This window comes from Salvelinus sp. IW2-2015, linkage group LG7 (assembly GCF_002910315.2).
Source record: "Salvelinus sp. IW2-2015 linkage group LG7, ASM291031v2, whole genome shotgun sequence".
NCBI lineage: Eukaryota > Metazoa > Chordata > Actinopteri > Salmoniformes > Salmonidae > Salvelinus > Salvelinus sp. IW2-2015.
The window spans coordinates 15,106,253-15,125,390 of NC_036847.1; the positions used below are offsets into that span (position 1 = coordinate 15,106,253).

General features: G+C 45.2%; 1 protein-coding gene across 1 annotated transcript in view; it reads right to left on the minus strand.

The window, feature by feature from the left end:
- LOC111966466 (A-type voltage-gated potassium channel KCND1) overlaps positions 1-19,138 on the minus strand; it is a 70,175-nt gene that overhangs the window by 4,777 nt on the left and 46,260 nt on the right. Inside the window, exons 3-4 of the mRNA XM_023991110.2 lie at positions 7,332-7,494; positions 6,974-7,057 (exon numbers count right to left, since the gene is read on the minus strand). Of these exons, the coding sequence (XP_023846878.1) occupies positions 6,974-7,057; positions 7,332-7,494 (247 nt within the window). The remainder of the gene's footprint in view (positions 1-6,973; positions 7,058-7,331; positions 7,495-19,138) is intronic.

Below are 19,138 nucleotides of genomic sequence, written 5' to 3' on the forward strand. Positions count from 1 at the left end.
GACCCATGGCACGAAGCCTCCAGTGATGATCCATGGCACGAAGCCTCCAGTGATGATCCATGGCACGAAGCCTCCAGTGATGATCCATGGCACGAAGCCTCCAGTGATAACCATGGCAAAAGCTTCCCAGTGATATCCATGGCAAGAAGCCTCCATTGTGATCCATGGCACGAAGCCTCCAATGATGATCCATGGCACGAAGCCTCAGTGATAATCCATGGCACGAAGCCTCCAGTGATGATCCATGGCAAGAAGCCTCCAGTGATGATCCATGGCACGAAGCCTCCAGTGATGATCCATGGCAAGAAGCCTCTAGTGATGATCCATGGCACGAAGCCTCCAGTGGGTCATGGCACGAAGCCTCCATAATCCATGGACAAGCCTCCAGTGATGATCCATGGCAGAAGCCTCCTGATGGTCCATGGCAAGAAGCCTCCAGTGATGATCCATGGCACGAAGCCTCCAGTGATGAACCATGGCAAGAAGCTCCAGTGATGATCCATGGCAAGAAGCCTCATATGATCATGCACGAAGCTCCATGATGATCCATGGCACGAGCCTCCAGGATGATCCATGGCACGAAGCTCCAGTGATGATCCATGCAAGAGCTCCAGTGATATCCATGGCACGAAGCCTCCATGATGATCCATGCAAAAGCCTCAGTGATGATCCATGCACGAAGCCTCAGTGAGGATCATGGCACGAAGCCTCCAACAAAAGGCTGCCAGTCCGGAGCCTCCAGCGACGCCCTCCAGTAATGGAGCCTCCAGCGACGCCCTCCAGACCAGAGCCTCCAACAGACACCCTCCAGTCCGAGCCTCCAGAGACATTCTCCAGTCGAGCTCCAGAGTCGCCCTCCTGCCGGAGCTGCCAGAGTCGCCCTCCTGTCCGGAGCTGCCAGAGTCGCCCTCCTGTCCGGAGCTGCCAGAGTCGCCCTCCTGTCCGGAGCTGCCAGAGTCACCCTCCTGTCCGGAGCTGCCAGAGTCGCCTCCTGTCCGGGCCTCCAGCGACGGTCCCCAGCCCGGGTCTCCAGCAACGGTCCCCAGTCCGGGTCTCCAGCAACGTCCCAGTCTAGAACATCCGCCGATGATCCACACAGCAAGGGTCCCCAGCCCCGGGCCTACGGCGAGATCCGCAGTCCAGAGCCTCCGGCAATGATCCACGGGTCAGTGCTACAATTGAGGACTCAGTGTAAAGAAGGGGTGGCGTCCAGATCCAGAGCCGCCACGAGGGTAGATGCCCACCGGACCTTCCCTATAGGTCAGGTTTGCGGTCGGGAGTCCGCACATTTGGGGGGGGGTACTGTCACGCCCTGACCTTAGTATTCTATGTTTCTGTATTCTTTGGTCAGGTCAGGGGTGAGGGTGGATATGATTGTTTGTATTGTCTAGGGTTTTTGTATGTCTAGTGTGTGTGTGTAGTCTAGGAGTATGTGGTCTATGGTGGCCTAGATTGGTTCCCAATCAGAGGCAGCTGTTTATCGTTGTCTCTGATTGGGGATCCTATTTAGGTTGCCATTTTCCAGTTTGGTTTGTTGGTTATTGTCTATGTGAAGTTGCATGTCTGCACTCGTTGTTTATAGCGTTCACATTCGTTTTGTTATTTTGTTAGTTTGTTTAGTGTTCTTCGTGTTTACTAATCTTATATTAAAAATATGTATTCATATCYCGCTGCGCCTTGGTGTCCTCTATACGACGAACGTGACAGTAGAATTAGTTATTATTGATACAATAATACCATACACAGTACTACTGAGTAGACCGTATGCCTCCACAGGGCTAAGGAAATACATCTGAGTGACTGTCCTTAACTGTCTGATTGTACAGTAAGTGACCGTTCATGGCCTCTCTCTCCAGTGATGTTCACCCAGACACACAGAAGCCCAGAGGACCAGTGCCCCCTCTGATGCTTCCTAAAAAGCKTTTTTTTGTGGTTTGTTAAACATCTGGCTGTGAAGCTGAGATTTCTAGGTCAAGGTGGTTGATCGCTATCATTATTGCAATAGACGGCGAACAGCCTGTCAAAGTCATCTACATTGAGATGATCTTATCTGTTGGACTGAGAGAGAGTGTGTCAGACTGGGAGGGAGGGAGGGTGGGAGGGAGGGAGGGAGCAGGGAAACAGCTATGTTAGTCACAAAGCCAGTCTGGAGACCTGCTGCAGAGTCAGCGGGCTAAGGGACATCTGTTTGATTCACTACAGACATGTCCGATAAGATCGTCCCTAAGTAGAAATAAAAACAATTAGCTTTGGCCCTTTGGAAGTCGTGCTCTATTGGGTCATTGGATTACAGAGGAGATGGATTAAGTGAGTAGTGTGTTCTTAAATCCATGGTTTTGCTGTTCTGCACCAGTCTATATGTTGCCGTGTACAACAGCACAAAACACTGCACTGCGGTGACATTGCATGAGTGGTTGAACATTTCATATTAGCTATTGGAAATCTGAGAGAATGTTTTGCATTACATTACATCAAGTAGAAAACAGACTGTTAGCCATCCCTCATACAGTAGATTACAATTAATGTTAATCACAGTCATTTGGAATAGGATTATGCAGTCCTGATGATAGAGTTCAATCCTAGGTTATTTGTTTTGCAATTTATGACAGAATTGGCTATATTTGTCCTAATGTATCAAAAGAGGAACATACTGTAAATAGAAATACTGTGGGACATAGCATTGCAAATCATGATTCATAGATTAAGTTTGGTTGTGGCTGGAAGCCATGCATTCTTTATGCTAATGTTTTTTTAAAGATCCATGTTACGGGAAACAGTGAGGTGTCAAATTGGGGAGGTGGTTCTATAGGTGTTTGTGGGGGGGCTCTGGTATAGAGACAAAACTGCAGGCAAGACAAAGAGGACCAGGAAAATATACAACCCTGTGATAGACCTGGGAGAAAAAAACAACCCCTCTAGGTTTATAAATAGCTCTGCAGTCCTGTTAGTAATGGGTTTATAGATCCGTGCTGAAAAAAATACCCTCTCACTCTGGGATTGTAAATATTGGATTATAGTAGCTTTCAGCTGCTGAGAAGAAATAAAGATTACTCTGGAATCAACCTGGTGCATAGTAAAGATGAGAATTCAATCCCTCCCCATCTGTGCCTCCTCCTCCTCTCCCACCTCTACTCGTTAAATCAGCAGAATGGGCATCTTCTTATATCCCTCTCTCCTCCTTTGGTGAAGCAAGATTAYTATACTGAAATATGTCTGGGAGGGAGCCCTTCTTTAATTCCCTGCACTGGCTACGGCTATTAAGGAATGTTACTGGAGATACTTCCAGTTGCATTGCCGTCTTCAATCATATTTGGCATCATAGAGTGTATGATATAACACACAGTTACTAACTACACTAGTCTGCCATGCACATAGTACTGTATGTCAACCTGGTCACAGAGCATTTAGTATTATTCTGTACGTAAATCCGAGACTCTCCCTTTAGTATGATATGTTACGTTTCATATGGTATGTATTCATTTGTGGATATCCATCACCCATTCCGTATATGATATGTTACGAATTACAATTCATATTATATGTTATGAATTGGCAAAACATACTATACAGTATGTTACGAATTTGAAAGCGTATGATATGTTACGAATTCTAGTTAAGTGGCTAACGTTAGCAAGATGGCTAACGTTAGCTAGGCTAGAGGTTAGGGTGAGGGGTTACGGGTTAAGGTTAGGGTTAGGGTTAAGTTTAGGAGTTAGGTTAAAGAGTTAAGCTTATGGTTAGGGGAAGGGTTAKCTAAAAGGGTTAAGGTTAGGGGAAGGGTTAGCTAAAAGGGTTGAGGTTAGGGGAAGGMTTAYCTAACATGCTACGTAGTTGCAAAAGTAGCTAGAAAGTAYTAAGTAGTTGAAAAGTGTCTAATTAGCTCAAATGAAAAAAATTCAGTCCAAGTCAAGCACTGATGTTTACATGGAGTAAACCTCTGTGAGGAGGGGTCATCATGGAGGGGTTACGTGCAATGATGATAACATTAGAATAGTTACCTAATGCCTATATGCCCTATAGGGCAGGGCATTTCAAAATAGGATATGGACAATATTGTAATGAAACAGGCAGYGAGCAGGTTTCGAACCCTCGACCTTCTAGCCCGAAGTCCGGTGCGCTATCGACTGTGCCGCAAAAGCATGCTCGTGCGGCAGAGTCGATTTCCGCGCTTATAAACCCAGAGTCGTTACAGTATATATATATGAGTGTACAAAACATTAGCAACACCTTCCTAATATTGAGTTGCACCCCATTTTGGCTTCAGAACAGCCTCAATTCACCGGGTCATGGACTCTACAAGGTGTCGAAAGCATTCCACAGGGATGCTGGCCCATGTTGACTCCAATGCTTCCCACAGTTGTGTCAAGTTGGCCAGATGTCCTTTGGGTGGTGGACCATTCTTGATACACACGGGAAACTGTTGAGTGTGGAAAATCCCAGCAGTGTTGCAGTTCTTGACACACTCAAACCGGTGCGCCTGGCACCTACTCCCATACCTCATTCAAAGGCACTTAAACCTTTTGTCTTGCCCATTCACCCTCTGAATGGGACACATCCAGAATCCATGTCTCAATTGTCTCAAGGCTTAAACATTTTTCCCTTCATCTACACTGATTGAAGTGAATTTAACAGGTTACATCAATAAGGGATCATAGCTTTCACCTAGATTCACCTGGTCAGTCTATGTCATGGACACTCAGTGTCTACACTATATGACCTGATCTTTCCAAAAAAGGGCAATAACTAGGGAAATACAAGAGATACAAAGGTACAAGTAATTGCCAAAATAAAGGAAACACCAACATAAAGTGTCTTAATAGGGTGTTAGGCCACCACGAACCAGAACAGTTTCAATGCACCTTGGCGTAGATTCTACAAGTGTCTGGAAATCTATTGAAAGGATGCGACACCATTCTTCAACGACAAATTCCATTATTTGGTGTTTTGTTGATGGTGTTGGAAAATGGTGTCTCAGGCGAAGGACCAGGAGCTCCCATAAGTGTTCACTTGGGTTGAGATCTGGTGATTAAAACAGCCATGGCATATGGTTTACATCATTTTAATGCTCATCAAACCATTCAGTGACCACTCGTGCCCTGCTGATGGGGGCATTGCCATCTTATGGGGGCATAGCTATGGTAGCCAAAATAATGGCCAAAATAATGCCCTTCCCAGCATTTTTACCCTAAGCATGATGGGATGTTAATTGCTTAATCAACTCAGGAACCACACCTGTGTGGAACCACCTGCTTTGAATATACTTTGTATCCCATATTTACTGAAGTGTTTCCATTATTTTGGCAGTTACCTGTAGATACGCTATGTTAGAATGTTTTATTTAGGTGAAGTCTGAGGTAATACAACTGAGCTCAGGATGGATGGTGAATCAGGAGACTAGTGAATTGCTACTCATCCTCTAGTAACTCTATATTTTGTGGCCCCTGTTGCTAACACCATTACCTATGTGTGTCCATAAACTGCCTGTCCACAACCTCTGCTTTCTGTTCTCTGATTCCCTGACCTCTCAATACACTCTTATAAAAAAGGGTTCCAAATGGGTTCTGCGGCTGTTCCCATAGGAAAACCTTTTTTGAATGCAGACAGAACTCTTTTGGGTTCCATGTAGAACCCTCTGGGGAAAGGGTTCTACATGGAACCCAAAAGGGTTATACCTGGAACCAAAAGGGGTTATTCAAAGGTTCTCCTATGGGGACAACCGAAGATCCTTTTTGGTTTTAGATAGCACCTTTTTTTCTAAGAGTGTAGGATCATTGGTTGAAACAATTTATTTGCATACTGTGAATGAGATTCATTCTGAGGGGAAAATAATAGATATTTGGTGTAGCAAGTCATCCTTCATTATTGTAGGACTATTGGTGCTGACTCTGTTGGATAGATTTAATCAAAGGAAAGTTTGGGGTTAAATATTAATGACTGTCAACGTGACATTTGGTTATTTGAAATGTCATTGAAACTGAAGCTGACTGATTCTTAGAATGTGCTTGATGTTCCCGGGTAGCAGCTTTATTCATCTTTTTTCTTTAATATATATATGTTTTTCAAATTGACAATCATAATGACATGAGATTATTATGCAGATAAGGCCAGCAGGCTAGTCTCTTTTTATTGGTATGTGAAAGTTGTATTGTCAATTTGTTTTGTAATTAAACACCTCTTTAAACGTGTACATGACACTGCAACAACATTTCCCCATGGGGACAATAAAGTCAGTAAAGTAAAGATTAGGTAGGTGAAACTACAGCAGAAAGTGTTGGTGTAGGGGAGGTGCTCCAGAATTTTGTGTGTGTGTGTGTGTGGGGTGGGGTGTGTGGTGTGTGTGTGTGTGTGTGAGAGTGAGTGAGTGAGTGAGTGAGGATGAGTGAGTGAGTGAGTGAGTGAGTGAGTGAGTGAGTTGAGTGAGTGAGTGAGTGTGAGTGAGTGAGTGAGTGAGTGAGTGAGTGAGTGAGTGAGTGAGAGAGAGAGAGAGAGAGAGAGAGAGAGAGAGAGAAGAGAGAGGAGAGAGAGAGAGAGAGAGAGAGAGAGAGAGAGAGAGAGAGAGAGAGAGAGAGAGAGAGTAATCTGTCTGATTCTGAAGTAAATCCAGTCATTATTGGCCAAGAATAAGCTACAGTTAAAGGAACAATTAATGATGCCATGGCAACAAAACTATCTCCAGAAAAGAGAAAAGCTTTAGTGCTATTTTGTTTTATCACGAAGCTGAACTCCAAATGCTTTATCTTATCAGTCCAGAACCTCTGCTAAAAGCATTAAAGTAGGTATTTACCGTTTTGCCATTGACTCTTCCCTACTTTGCGCAGACCCTGATGAGTCTGTGCTACTATATATATATATTTAAACATACTTTAGGTGAAATACTGTATGCTGCACATGTGAAATCCAAACACACACCAGTGAAATAACTGTGATTCTGTATATGAGCACAAGGAAACATTTGCTCATGTGTATTGCTCACCTGCAATCCCCCATCCTCTTTGTGCTGCAAGAATGCATTGGTGGCCCCTTTTTTAGCCATTCGAATCCTTGCCTGGCGCACTTTCTGGAGAATGGAAAAGAATTGGACAGAAATGCCTGTGTCAGCATTTGCTCCACATACAACCCAGTGAGCAATATCTGGGGAATAAATACAAAACGGACATTTCACAAGACAGTGTGAATCCTTGTAGCTTTCCAATCGGCATTTGCCTGACAAGCACACCTAGTAAGAATAGAACCCTATCATACATCGGATACATTACAGCAAAGCGTCTGTCGACTTTCACAACACACTGACATGCAGGTGATGAGAATGACATCATGCCTCTCTCTCTTACCTGCTGTGCCCTCATCTTATCTGCCCTTTGGTTCTGGTGGTAGATCCTCGCGAAGTTGGAGACTATAACAGGCACAGGTAGAGCAATCACCAGCACGCCACTGAGGGAGCAGATGGAGCCAAATATCTTGCCCGCTATGGAGTCTGGAACCATGTCTCCATATCTGCAAACAGCGACAACAAGCCAGTGGGGGATTAATGTGAGGAACGCTCCTCTCAGGTCATTACTGTGACTAGTGAGACAGAACAGTTATATTTCAACATCACAGTGTAGACAGGCAGAGATGCAAACCAATGGCTGTGAGTGTAAACGTGTCAATCATCCTGTCTTGGACTTCAAACAGTTTACTTTAGAATGGCTCTGAAATTAAAAAAGAAATGTGGCTGAAATAGATGACAGGTACAGCACTCTACTACCTGTGAAAAAACTCATAGGGTGACAAGAAAATGAAATCAACACAATTACTCTTACTACACTAGTAAGACTTCAATAAATCCATTGTGACAAGTCTTCATTGTGCTTGTGTGAACATTTGATTACATCATACATTACTTGTCAAAACTCAGAAACTCATCTTTGCAACTGAACACCTCATTTAAGAAAGACTGATTGCCATGACTGAGAGTGATCACGCCAGAGCAATTAAGTAAACCATGTATGTGTCTCTCCTTCACTCTCACTGAACACACAAATACTGTACATGCACACACGCACGTACACACACGCGCACATGCAGTCGCGCACACACTCGCACATACACACACACGCACACATTTTTCCACTTTCTCCAAGCACATGCTATCATTCAAACACAGGCACACAAGTTGCTGGTGGTTGCCTCATATAGAGTAGTACACCATCTCACCTCTGATTGGCCTAGCTCACTCCATAATTCACTGGTGCTGAGCTGAATGACTGTTGCAAAGCAATAATAGGGGAGTGATGTCAGAAGCCAGACAGGTGTGGTGGAGCCAACATTTCCCACTTTCATCATGTCCATTGCTGTGCAGTGGAGGAATATGCCACCTGCCTCCTGATCAGCAAGCTTTCCCATTACAATAAGGCCTACATAGACATGCTGTGTCCCAACATGGCAGGGGGCTACTGTCAGAGATAAACACTACAAACCTGTTAGCATCATTCACTCATGGAATGTTTGTCTTTCAAATAATGTAAAGACCAAAAGGTTTGTTTTGGATTGCCCATCTGGCTGTCACTGCCACTGGATAGATTTCTTGAAGGGTCTATTTACATAAATGATAAATGCACAAAAAACGTCCCTGCTGTAAGACACATACAGTATGGCAGCTGTGGCACTATCTGAACTTTGGACCACCAACAATAAAACTGCGTAGTGGTACTACTGTATGTACTGTATTCACAACAGGTTGTCTATTTGTCGGCATTCTGCAGGTACAAAAACAAGCATGAAGATACTGTGATCCGCATGCATTAATAGTCAGTCACTGTTAGAGTAGCATATTGATCAGAGAAACATTGATACAAAAGTCTTATAGGACGCATATAACCATAAGGGAAAAGGGAAAAATATGAATTTTCTGTCTTAAAAACAGATTTGATTTACTGCTTTAATTTGAAGCTACTGATGGACTCCTCAAGCCATACAGTTGAAATCAGTTCTGGATAATTACAGGGGGAAACTGAGAAAGATTACTGTACAGTTGATGGGAAAGTTAATAGAGTTTCTCTGGACTGGGAACATTTGTAAACCACTCAAGTCCTTTAGATCAGCACCATTTTGAGCAATTGTTTGTGCCTCATACTGTAGTTAGTGCAGCACACCATCATAGTGCTGAGGGAGCATCAGCTAGTTCCAACCATCCGAGTAGCTGCAATAGCTCTGTTAAAGTAGAGCTGTAGTGAAGATGGTGGAGGTGGTGGTTGTAGTAGTATTAGTACTAGTGTTTGGTTTAGTATGTCGATACCGTACTTACAAACGGTATATCTTCATTCATGACAGAAATTACATGCTCATAATGAGACTTACATTTCTTATTACACAAGTTAAATTATGTATCATAAGCAAATGCCTAAGGGACATTTTTTTCCTACCATATCATTCAAATTCATTCTAGGTCTGATCCTAATACATTTTACAGCCAACTGTTTCCCCTTTGAATTGAAAAATAGATTAATGTTAGCAACGTTTTATCGTTTTGCAAGTTAGCTAGGAGGCAAGACGGCTATCTCAAACCCGGCAGAATAAGGAGGGGGAACATCTAAAAAAGCACTCATCGAGCCCATAAGACAAAGTGTTTGATAGAATACTACCTGCTGCCTTCTTTTTATGTGAAGATGTTGTCTATTGTTGTGTTCCCTGCTTCCCTCCGTTCAATAGCCCGTAAGGGGCTCTGTGCCTCCTGGACCAATCTACATCAACTCCAGCCTTTAATCTTGCTTCGCATTGGAAAACATCCAAATGATCGAATGGCAGGATCTCTGCAGATGGCCCTCGGTTCAAAGATAAGCAAGAGAACAAGTTATATACAGTACCAGTCAAACGTTTGGACACACCTACTCATTCAAGGGTTTTCTTTATTTTTACTATTACTACATTGTAGAATAATAGTAAAGACATCAAAACTATGCAATAACACATATGGAATCTTGTAGCAACCAAAAAAGTGTTAAACAAATCAAAATATATTTTATATTTGAGATTCTTCAAAGTAGCTACCCTTTGCCTTGATGACATCTTTGCACACTCTTGGCATTCTCTCAACCAGCTTCATGAGGTAGTCACCTGGAATGCATTTCAATTAACAGGTGTGCATTGTTAAAAGTTAATTTGTGGAATTTATTTCCTTCTTAATGCATTTGAGCCAATCAGTTGGGTTGTGACAAGGTAGGGGTGGTATACAGAAGATAACTCTATTTGATAAAATACCAATTATATTATATTATTGCAAGAACAGCTCAAATAAGCAAAGACAAARGACAGTCCATCGTTACTTTAAGACATGAAGGTCAGTCAATGCAGAAAATGTCAAGAACTTTGAAAGTATCTTCAAGTGTAGTCGCAAAAACCATCAAGCGCTATGATGAAACTGTCTCTCATGAGGACCGCCACAGGAAAGGAAGACCCAGAGTTACTTCTGCTGCAGAGGATAAGTTCATTAGAGTTAACTGCGCCTCAGATTGCTTCACAGAGTTCAAGTAACAGATACAACATCAACTGTTCAGAGGAGACTGCAAAAATCATGCCTTCATGGTCGAATTGCTTCAAAGAAACCWATACTAAAGGACACCAATAATAAGAAGAAACTTGCTTGGTCCAAGAAACACGATCAATGGACATTAGACTGGTGGAAATCTGTCCTTTGGTCTGATGAGTCCAAATTTGGGATTTTTGGTTCCAACCGCTGCGTCTTTGTGAGACGGTGAGTAAGTGAACGGATGATCTCTGCYTGTGTGGTTCCCATCATGAAGCATGGAGGAGGAGTTGTGATGGTGTGTGGGGGTGCTTTGCTGGTGACACTGTTTGTGATTTATTTASAATTCAAGGCACATTTAACCAGCATGGCTACCACAGCATTCTMCAGCGATACYCCATRCCATCTGGTTTGCGCTTAGCAGGACCATCATTTGTTTTTCAACAGGACAATGACCCAAACCACACCTCCAGGCTGTGCAAGGGCTATTTGACCAAGAAGGCGAGTGATGGAGTATTGCATCAGATGACTTGGCTTCCACAATCACCCGAACTTTTGACTGGTACTGTATGTTAATGCTRATTGATATTATGCTATGAAAGCTATACTATATAATTACAATTGTTATATATTTTAACAATGGCATATTTACAGTAGATTGAACACAGGCATTAATAGAATACAAATGAAATATTTGAGACAAAAACAGAATATTACTGTGCACAGGTCAGTTCAGTGTCAGTGTCTCAATGTTTTCTTATGCGGCAATATCCATGCATTTCTCATCAGCATTATGAAGAGCTTCCTAGCTCTTTAATTTGCCCATAATAGAATAATGTCTTAGACAGATGCCCCTGTGGGAGAGCGAGAGAGGCAGCCTGGCCTAGATGTGGGTACTGAAAGGGGTCAAGGAGGGTTGTCAGTAGTTCACAGGGATATTGAGTAGAGAGAGAATAGTGAACCGAGAAATCGCAGAAAACTGTTCACTTCTTTTTTTCCTTCTTTTTTATTTTTTATGGAAAATGCTTCACATGATTCATTTGGATTTTTTTTTAAGATGAGCTATTATTTATATGGCTACCTTATATTCTTGGCAGTCATGTGAATGCAGTACAATGCTCTTCATATGAATCACCATCAGCACTACAGGCACAGTACCACTCTATTCCTGCCTCTCCACAATTCTGTCTCTACAATCAAGGAATAATTTTGGCTGCTCACATTTTCGAAAGAGAGGTTTTGTACATGATCCTTGTATCCAGCCCAAAGGCTATGTTTTCGTGTCTAATAACAGTGCAATATGTTGCACTTCAAGCTTGAGAAAAATGACCAACTGTGTCTAAAAGGTCTGATTCAAACGAGCTAAATCATTACAATCCAGCATTCTCATACTGTAGGATAATCCTTTCTGAAAAAATTTTCGGGGAAAAGCCAATGAAAAACTTAACACTGACCACAAACAAGACCATTGGAGAATGGAGCATTTTTGCCAGAGTCACCCAAGGTGAACCTACCATCTCAGATTGAAATTCATTGGGAGTCTTACCTACTCATAGCTAGCAGATTGTAACGGGCTAAGGTGATGCTCCATTAGCCGTTACAGGTTAGGTACTGTTGGAGTAGCAGATAATGTTCTACCAACTTTATTTCTTTATTTTATTTTATTTAACCTTTTTTAATTAGGCAAGTCAGTTAAGAACACATTTTTACTTACAATGTCGGCCTACCCCGGCCAAACTCTAACCCAGACGACGCTGGGACAATTGTGCGCCGCCCTATTGGCCTCCCAATCTAATCAGGGTCTGTAGTGATGCCTCTAGCACTGAGATGCAGTGCCTTAGACCTCTGCGCCACTCGAGAGCCCCCAAATTTTCGACCAACCTTAACTTGGCGACACATCCTCTATTCCGGACATCGGAAGACAACCAATGTCTTCTTATTATCAATGTCTAGTTGCAGGGGGTTTGCTTGCATTTTTTAAACACTCCGTTATTAAATGTTTTGCTAACCAAGCAATCCAACAATGTGTACGCCGCCATTTCTTTTCAAATTAAAAATCTTCTCTCATTTTATTGAGACAGGTGAGTGTCATCATGACATGCGGCACTTTGGGGTGGACACCCACCTGTCTCAATCAATGAGAGAAGATTTGAAATAGACAAGATGGCGGCGAATACATTGTTGGATTACTTCATGGAGCAAAACGTTAAATTTAATAACAGAGCATTTTCTAAATTCAAACAAACCCCCTGCAACTAGACATGGACGTTTAGAAGACATTGGTCGTCTTCCGAGTCGGGAATTGAGAAAGTATTAACAAGTTAAGTTTAGTCGAATATTCTCTGTGCTACATCAAACAGTACGTATCTAAAAACGCCTATTAGCCAGCTGGAACAGAGTAATGGTCTGACTAGGCCATAAATTGTAATTGCTAACCTACTCAATACTGACTATCCCATAAGGTGTGTAACTGATATTGACTTGTTGTGAGTGGAGTGGTGATTGTGTCCGGCATCTCTGATTGGTTAAACACTCATTTGCTGTACATGATAAACAGCTGCTAATGCAAAGTGACAGACCCACAAGCACCACTTGACATGCATCCTATTCAAACCTAATGGGGACAATGAGCTCATCAGTGATTGCATCAGGTAATGACTCATTTGGTAATGAACAGGCAAATGTCAAGTGCCTGGGAATTAAACAGAGGATGGATTTCCCCTTGGTTCGCTGACAATGTTAATGATTACAGGAGCACACCTGGATACCACCAAGAGAATGCTCTCTGTTTAGTTACGGTATGACCAATGATTTATTGACAGAAAGTGTCAGCGACCAATAGACCAGCGGTATTCATAGACATTGAAATTGCTGAGATGGGACAACCACATCCCCTCGCTTTGATTACAATTGTACAAATTCTATTTGGGTAAGAGAAAAAAAAKCTGTTTAATAAAAATGTAAAAAATCACTTTGACTTTGAAGTGTGGGTCATTGTGGACTTGGATTCCTTCAGTGATGTCCGCATGCTGTGTAGTTGAGGTGATTTGCCTCGGACAAAATCTGTTCAAATCATATTATTAATTCCCGGATATTAATAATATTGCCCGTCTGTGACTTATGACTGTCCCTCTGCTAAACTTCCAACAGGACTGAAACACAGAAGGGTGCCCTGACAACAACATTCAGAACAGCAGCATAACATAAATGTATGTATGAGTGATTCCATAAAGACATGCCATAAAACATGAACTTTATCACAGCATAAACATGAGCGCTGAAACAGGTAAGGATATTCATTCAGTGTTAGCAGTGAGCAGCACTCTGTGTTGCTGGAGCCTCGAAGGTTGCTGTTGAGATCAGTTGTTTTGTGATGCTGGGTAGGGAGAGAGAGAGCAGAGCATGTGTCCCATATAGATAACCAGGCTATTTACTGCTCCCTGTCTACAGCCTGTGCAATTTGCTGGACTGATCATGAAAAGCTGACCTGCCACCTTAATACTAACCAAAGCCAGGGGAAAATAACACAAATGAAGTGTTGTTTTTTGTTTAAGTTATGAAATAATTTTCTCTTGTTCCATTTATGGGGCAAGGGTATTAAAGTGTGTTTAGATGTGAATGTGTAAATTTGTATTTGTGTTTTCACTGTCTCAAGAAAGTGAAAGATATTTATGGCTCATTAAACCCCCATAGTGATCTGGTGGTTGATTAATGAAAAGATCATGCAATGGAGAATCATTATGCATGGTCTATTTAAGACCTAGATTCACTCAAATAAATTAGAAAGTCTTTTCGTCTTTCGATAAACAGCTGTAGTCCTATCTTCCTTAGGACAGAGTGGTAAATTGAAATTCATCAGCCATAATGGGTACCCTAACCATTCGCAGCACTCTGTAGTAGGAATGACAATGTGAGTAACATAGGAATACAACCCATGCGTGGGAAGTGATACTGTATGAGAATTGTCTGTTATTGAATCTCTGAACCAATTTRTTTTGTTGACATAATACAGAAAAAATGTATGACATACAGTACTGGCCTGTTGAGGAGTGACGGACTCCATCCTAGCTGGAGGGGTGCTCTCATCTTATCTACGAACATAGACAGGGCTCTAACTCCCCTAGCTCCACAATGAAATAGTGTGCAGGCCAGGCAGCAGGCTGTTAGCCAGCCTGCCAGCTTAGTGGAGTCTGCCACTAGCACAGTCAGTGTAGTCAGCTCAGCTATCCCCATTGAGGCCGTGTCTGTGCCTCGACCTAGGTTGGGCAAAACTAAACATGGCGGTGTTCGCCTTAGTAATCTCACTGGAATAAAGACCTCCTCCATTCCTGCCTTTATTGAAAGAGATTGTGATACCTCACATCTCAAAATAGGGCTACTTAATGTTAGATCCCTCACTTCCATGGCAGCTATAGTCAATGAACTAATCACTGAACATAATCTTGATGTGATTGGCCTGACTGAAACATGGCTTAAGCCTGATGAATTGACTGTGTTAAATGAGGCCTTAACTCCTGGTTACACTAGTGACCATATCCCCTGCGCATCCCGCAAAGGTGGAGGTGTTGCTAACATTTACGATAGCAAATTTCAATTTACAAAAAAAAAAAAACGTTTTTGTCTTTTGAGCTTCTAGTCATGAAATCTATGCAGCCTACTCAATCACTTTTTATAGCTACTGTTTACAGGCCTCCTGGGCCATATACAGCATTCCTCACTGAGTTCCCTAAATTCCTATCGGACCTTGTAGTCATAGCAGATAATATTCAAATTTTTGGTGACTTTAATATTCACATGGAAAAGTCCACAGACCCACTCCAAAAGTCTTTCGGAGCCATCATCGACTCAGTGGGTTTTGTCCAACATGTCTCCAGACCTACTCACTGCCACAGTCGTACTCTGGACCTAGTTTTTTCCCATGGAATAAATGTTGTGGATCTTAATCTTTTTCCTCATAATCCTGGACTATTGGACCACCATTTTATTACGTTTGCAATCGCAACAAATAATCTGCTCAGACCCCAACCAAGGATCATCAAAAGTCGTGCTATAAATTCTCAGAGWACCCAAAGATTCCTTGATGCCCTTCCAGACTCCCTCTGCCTACCCAAGGACGTCAGTGTCACGGCCGTCGTAGGGAGGAGACCAAGGCGCAGCGTGGTAAGCGTACATTCTTCTTTATTAAAGAACGAACACTGAACAGAACGAACAAATTAACAAAACGAACCGTGGAGCTAATATGGATAGTGCAGACAGGCAACTAAACATAGAACAAGAACCCACAAAACCAAAAGGGAAAATGTCAACCTAAATATGATCCCCAATCAGAGACAATGATAAACAGTTGCCTCTGATTGGGAACCAATTCAGGCCACCATAGACATACATATACCTAGACTTACCAAAACCCCTAGACATACAAAAAAACCCTAGGACAACAAAACAAGCAAATACCCACCCTCGTCACACCCTGACCTAACCCACATAATAAAGAAACATAATAATAAAGGTCAGGGCGTGACAGTCCCCACCCAAAGGTGCAGACTCCGACCGCAAACCTGAACTTATAGGGGAGGGTCCGGGTGGGCATCTACCCTCGGTGGCGGCTCTGGTTCTGGACGCCACCCCCCCCCTCTTTACACTGATCCCTCCGCTTTGTAGATCCAGACCGTGATCATCGCCGGAGGCCTGGACTGCGGATATCCGCCGGAGGCCCCCGCGGACCGGGGGACGCCTCGCTGGAGACCCCGGAATGTGGACCGTCGCTGGAGACACCGGGACTGGGGACCGTCGCTGAGACCCCGAGCTGGGGACGTCGCTGGAGACACCGGGCTGGGGACCGTCGCTGGAGACCCGGGCTGGGACCGTCGCTGGGACCCCGGGCTGGAACCGTCGCTGGAGCCCCGGGCTGGGAACCGTCGCTGGAGACCCCGGGCTGGGGACCGTCGCTGGAACCCGGCTGGACCATCGCTGGAGCCGGGCCTGGGGATCATCGCTGGAGGCCCGGACTGGGGATCTTCGCTGGAGGACCCGGACTGGGGATCGTCGCTGGAGACCCCGGACTGGGGATTGTCGCTGGAGCTACGAACTGTGGCTCGCGTTGGAGGTTCTGGACTGTGGCCCGTCGTTGGAGGTTCTGGACTGTGGCCCGTCTTAGAGGGTTTCGAACTGTGGCCCGTCATAGGAGGTTCCGAACTGTGGCCCGTCAAAAGAGGTTCTGGACTGTAGCCCGTCGTTGGAGGTTCCGGACTGTGGCCCCGCCGTTGGAGGTTCTGGACTGTGGCCCGTCGTTGAAGGTTCTGGAACTGTGGCCCGTCTTAGGAGGTTTCGAACTGTGGCCGTCATAGGAGGTTCCGAACTGTGGCCCGTCAAAAGAGGTTCTGGAACTGTAGCCCGTCGTTGGAGGTTCCGACTTGGCCGCCGTTGGAGGTTCTGGACTGTGGCCGTCGTTGGAGGTTCTGGACTGTGGCCCGTCTTAGGAGGTTTCGAACTGGTGGCCCGTATAGGAGGTTCCGAACTGTGGCCCGTCAAAAGAGGTTCTGGACTGTAGCCCGTCGTTGGGGTTCCGGACTGTTGGCCCGTCGTTGGGGTTCCGGACTGTGGCCAATCGTTGGAGGTTCGGACTGTGAAACCTGCGGAAGCTCTGGCCCTGGTGTACTGTCGCCGAGCTCTGGACTGGGTACTGTCGCCGAAGCTCTGGACTGGGTACTGTCGCCGGAAGCTCTGGACTGGTACTGTCGCCGGAAGCTCTGACTGGGTATGTCGCGGAAGCTCTGGACTGGGTACTGTCGCCGGAAGCTTGGACTGGGTACTGTCGCCGGAAGCTCTGGACTGGGTACTGTCGCCGGAAGCTCTGGACTGTGGCCCGTCTTAGGAGGTTTCGAACTGTGGCCCGTCATAGGAGGTTCCGAACTGTGGCCCGTCAAAAGAGGTTCTGGACTGTAGCCCATCGTTGGAGGTTCCGGACTGTGGCCGCGTCGTTGGAGGTTCCGGACTGTGGCCCATCGTTGGAGGTTCCGGACTGTGAACCATCGCCGAAGCTCTGCCTGGGTACTGTCGCCGGAAGCTCTGGCCTGGGTCCTGTCGCCGGAAGCTCTGGACTGGGTATGTCGCCGAGCTCTGGACTGGGTACTGTCGCCGGAAGCTCTGGACTGGGTACTGTCGCCGGAAGCTCTGAACTGGGGTACTGTCGCCGGAAGCTCTGGACTGGGTACTGTCGCCGGAAGCTCTGGACTGGGTACTGTCGCCGGAAGCTCTGGACTGGGTACTGTCGCCGAAGCTCTGGACTATGGAAGCGCACTGGAAGCCTGATGCGTGGTGCCGGAACTGGTGGTACCTGGCTGAGGACACGCACCTCAGAGCGAGTGGGGGAAGAGGCACAGGCCGTACTGGACTGTGGAAGCGTACTGGAGGCCTGATGCGTGGTGCCGGAACTGGTGTACCGGGCTGAGGACACGCACCTCAGGGCGAGTGCGGGGAAGAGGCAACAGGCCGTACTGGACTGTGGAAGCGCACTGGAGGCCTGATGCGTGGTGCCGGAACTGGTGGTACCGGGCTGATGACACGCATCTCAGGGCGAGTGCGAGGAGCAGGACAGGACGTACTGGACTCTGGATCGCACTGGAGGCCTGGTGCGTGGTGCCGGCACTGTGGTACGGGCTCGGGACACGCACCTCAGGGCAAGTGCAGGAGGAGGCATAGGATACACTGGGCTGTGGAGACGCATTGGAGATCTGGAACGTAGAGCTGGCTCAATGCGTCCTGGCTGGATGCCCATTCTAGCCCGGCAAATGCGAGGAGCTGGAATAGAGCGCACCAGGCTAAAGATGCGAACTGGAGACACCGTTGGCATCTCTGCATAACACGGTGCCTGACCAGTTACACACTCCCCACGGTAAGCACGAGGAGTCTCCAACCTGACTCAGCCAATCTCCTCGTGTGCTCCCCCCAAAACATTTCTTGGGGCTGCCTCTCGGGCTTCCTTGCTAACGTGTCCCCTCGTATCGTCGCCGTTCCTCCTGTGCTATCTCCACCTGCTTCCATGGCAAGGTCTTGTCCCTGCCATTACCTCCTCCCAGGTCCAGGATGTCCCTCACTCATCTTTCTCCCGGGTCCAGGATTGCGCTCCTCATTTCACACGCTGCTTGGTCCTTTTGTGGTGGGTTCTTCTGTCATGGCCGTCGTAGGGAGGAGACCAAGGCGCGCGTGGTAAGCGTACATTCTTCTTTATTAAAGAACAAACATGAACAAAACAAACAAAATAACAAAACGAACCGTGAAGCTAATATGGATAGTGCAGACAGGCAACTAAACATAGAACAAGAACGCACAAAACCAAAAGGGAAAATGGCAACCTAAATATGATCCCCAATGAGAGACAACGATAAACAGCTGCCTCTGATTGGGAACCAATTCAGGCCACCATAGACATACATATACCTAGACTTACCAAAACCCTAGACATACAAAAAACCCTAGACAATACAAAACAAGCATACCCACCCTCGTCACACCTGACTAACCAAAATAATAAAGAAAACATAGATAACTAAGGTCAGGGCGTGACAGTCAGAGGACAAAAAAACAGTTAAGCACCTAACTGAGGAACTCAATTTAACCTTGCGCAATACCCTA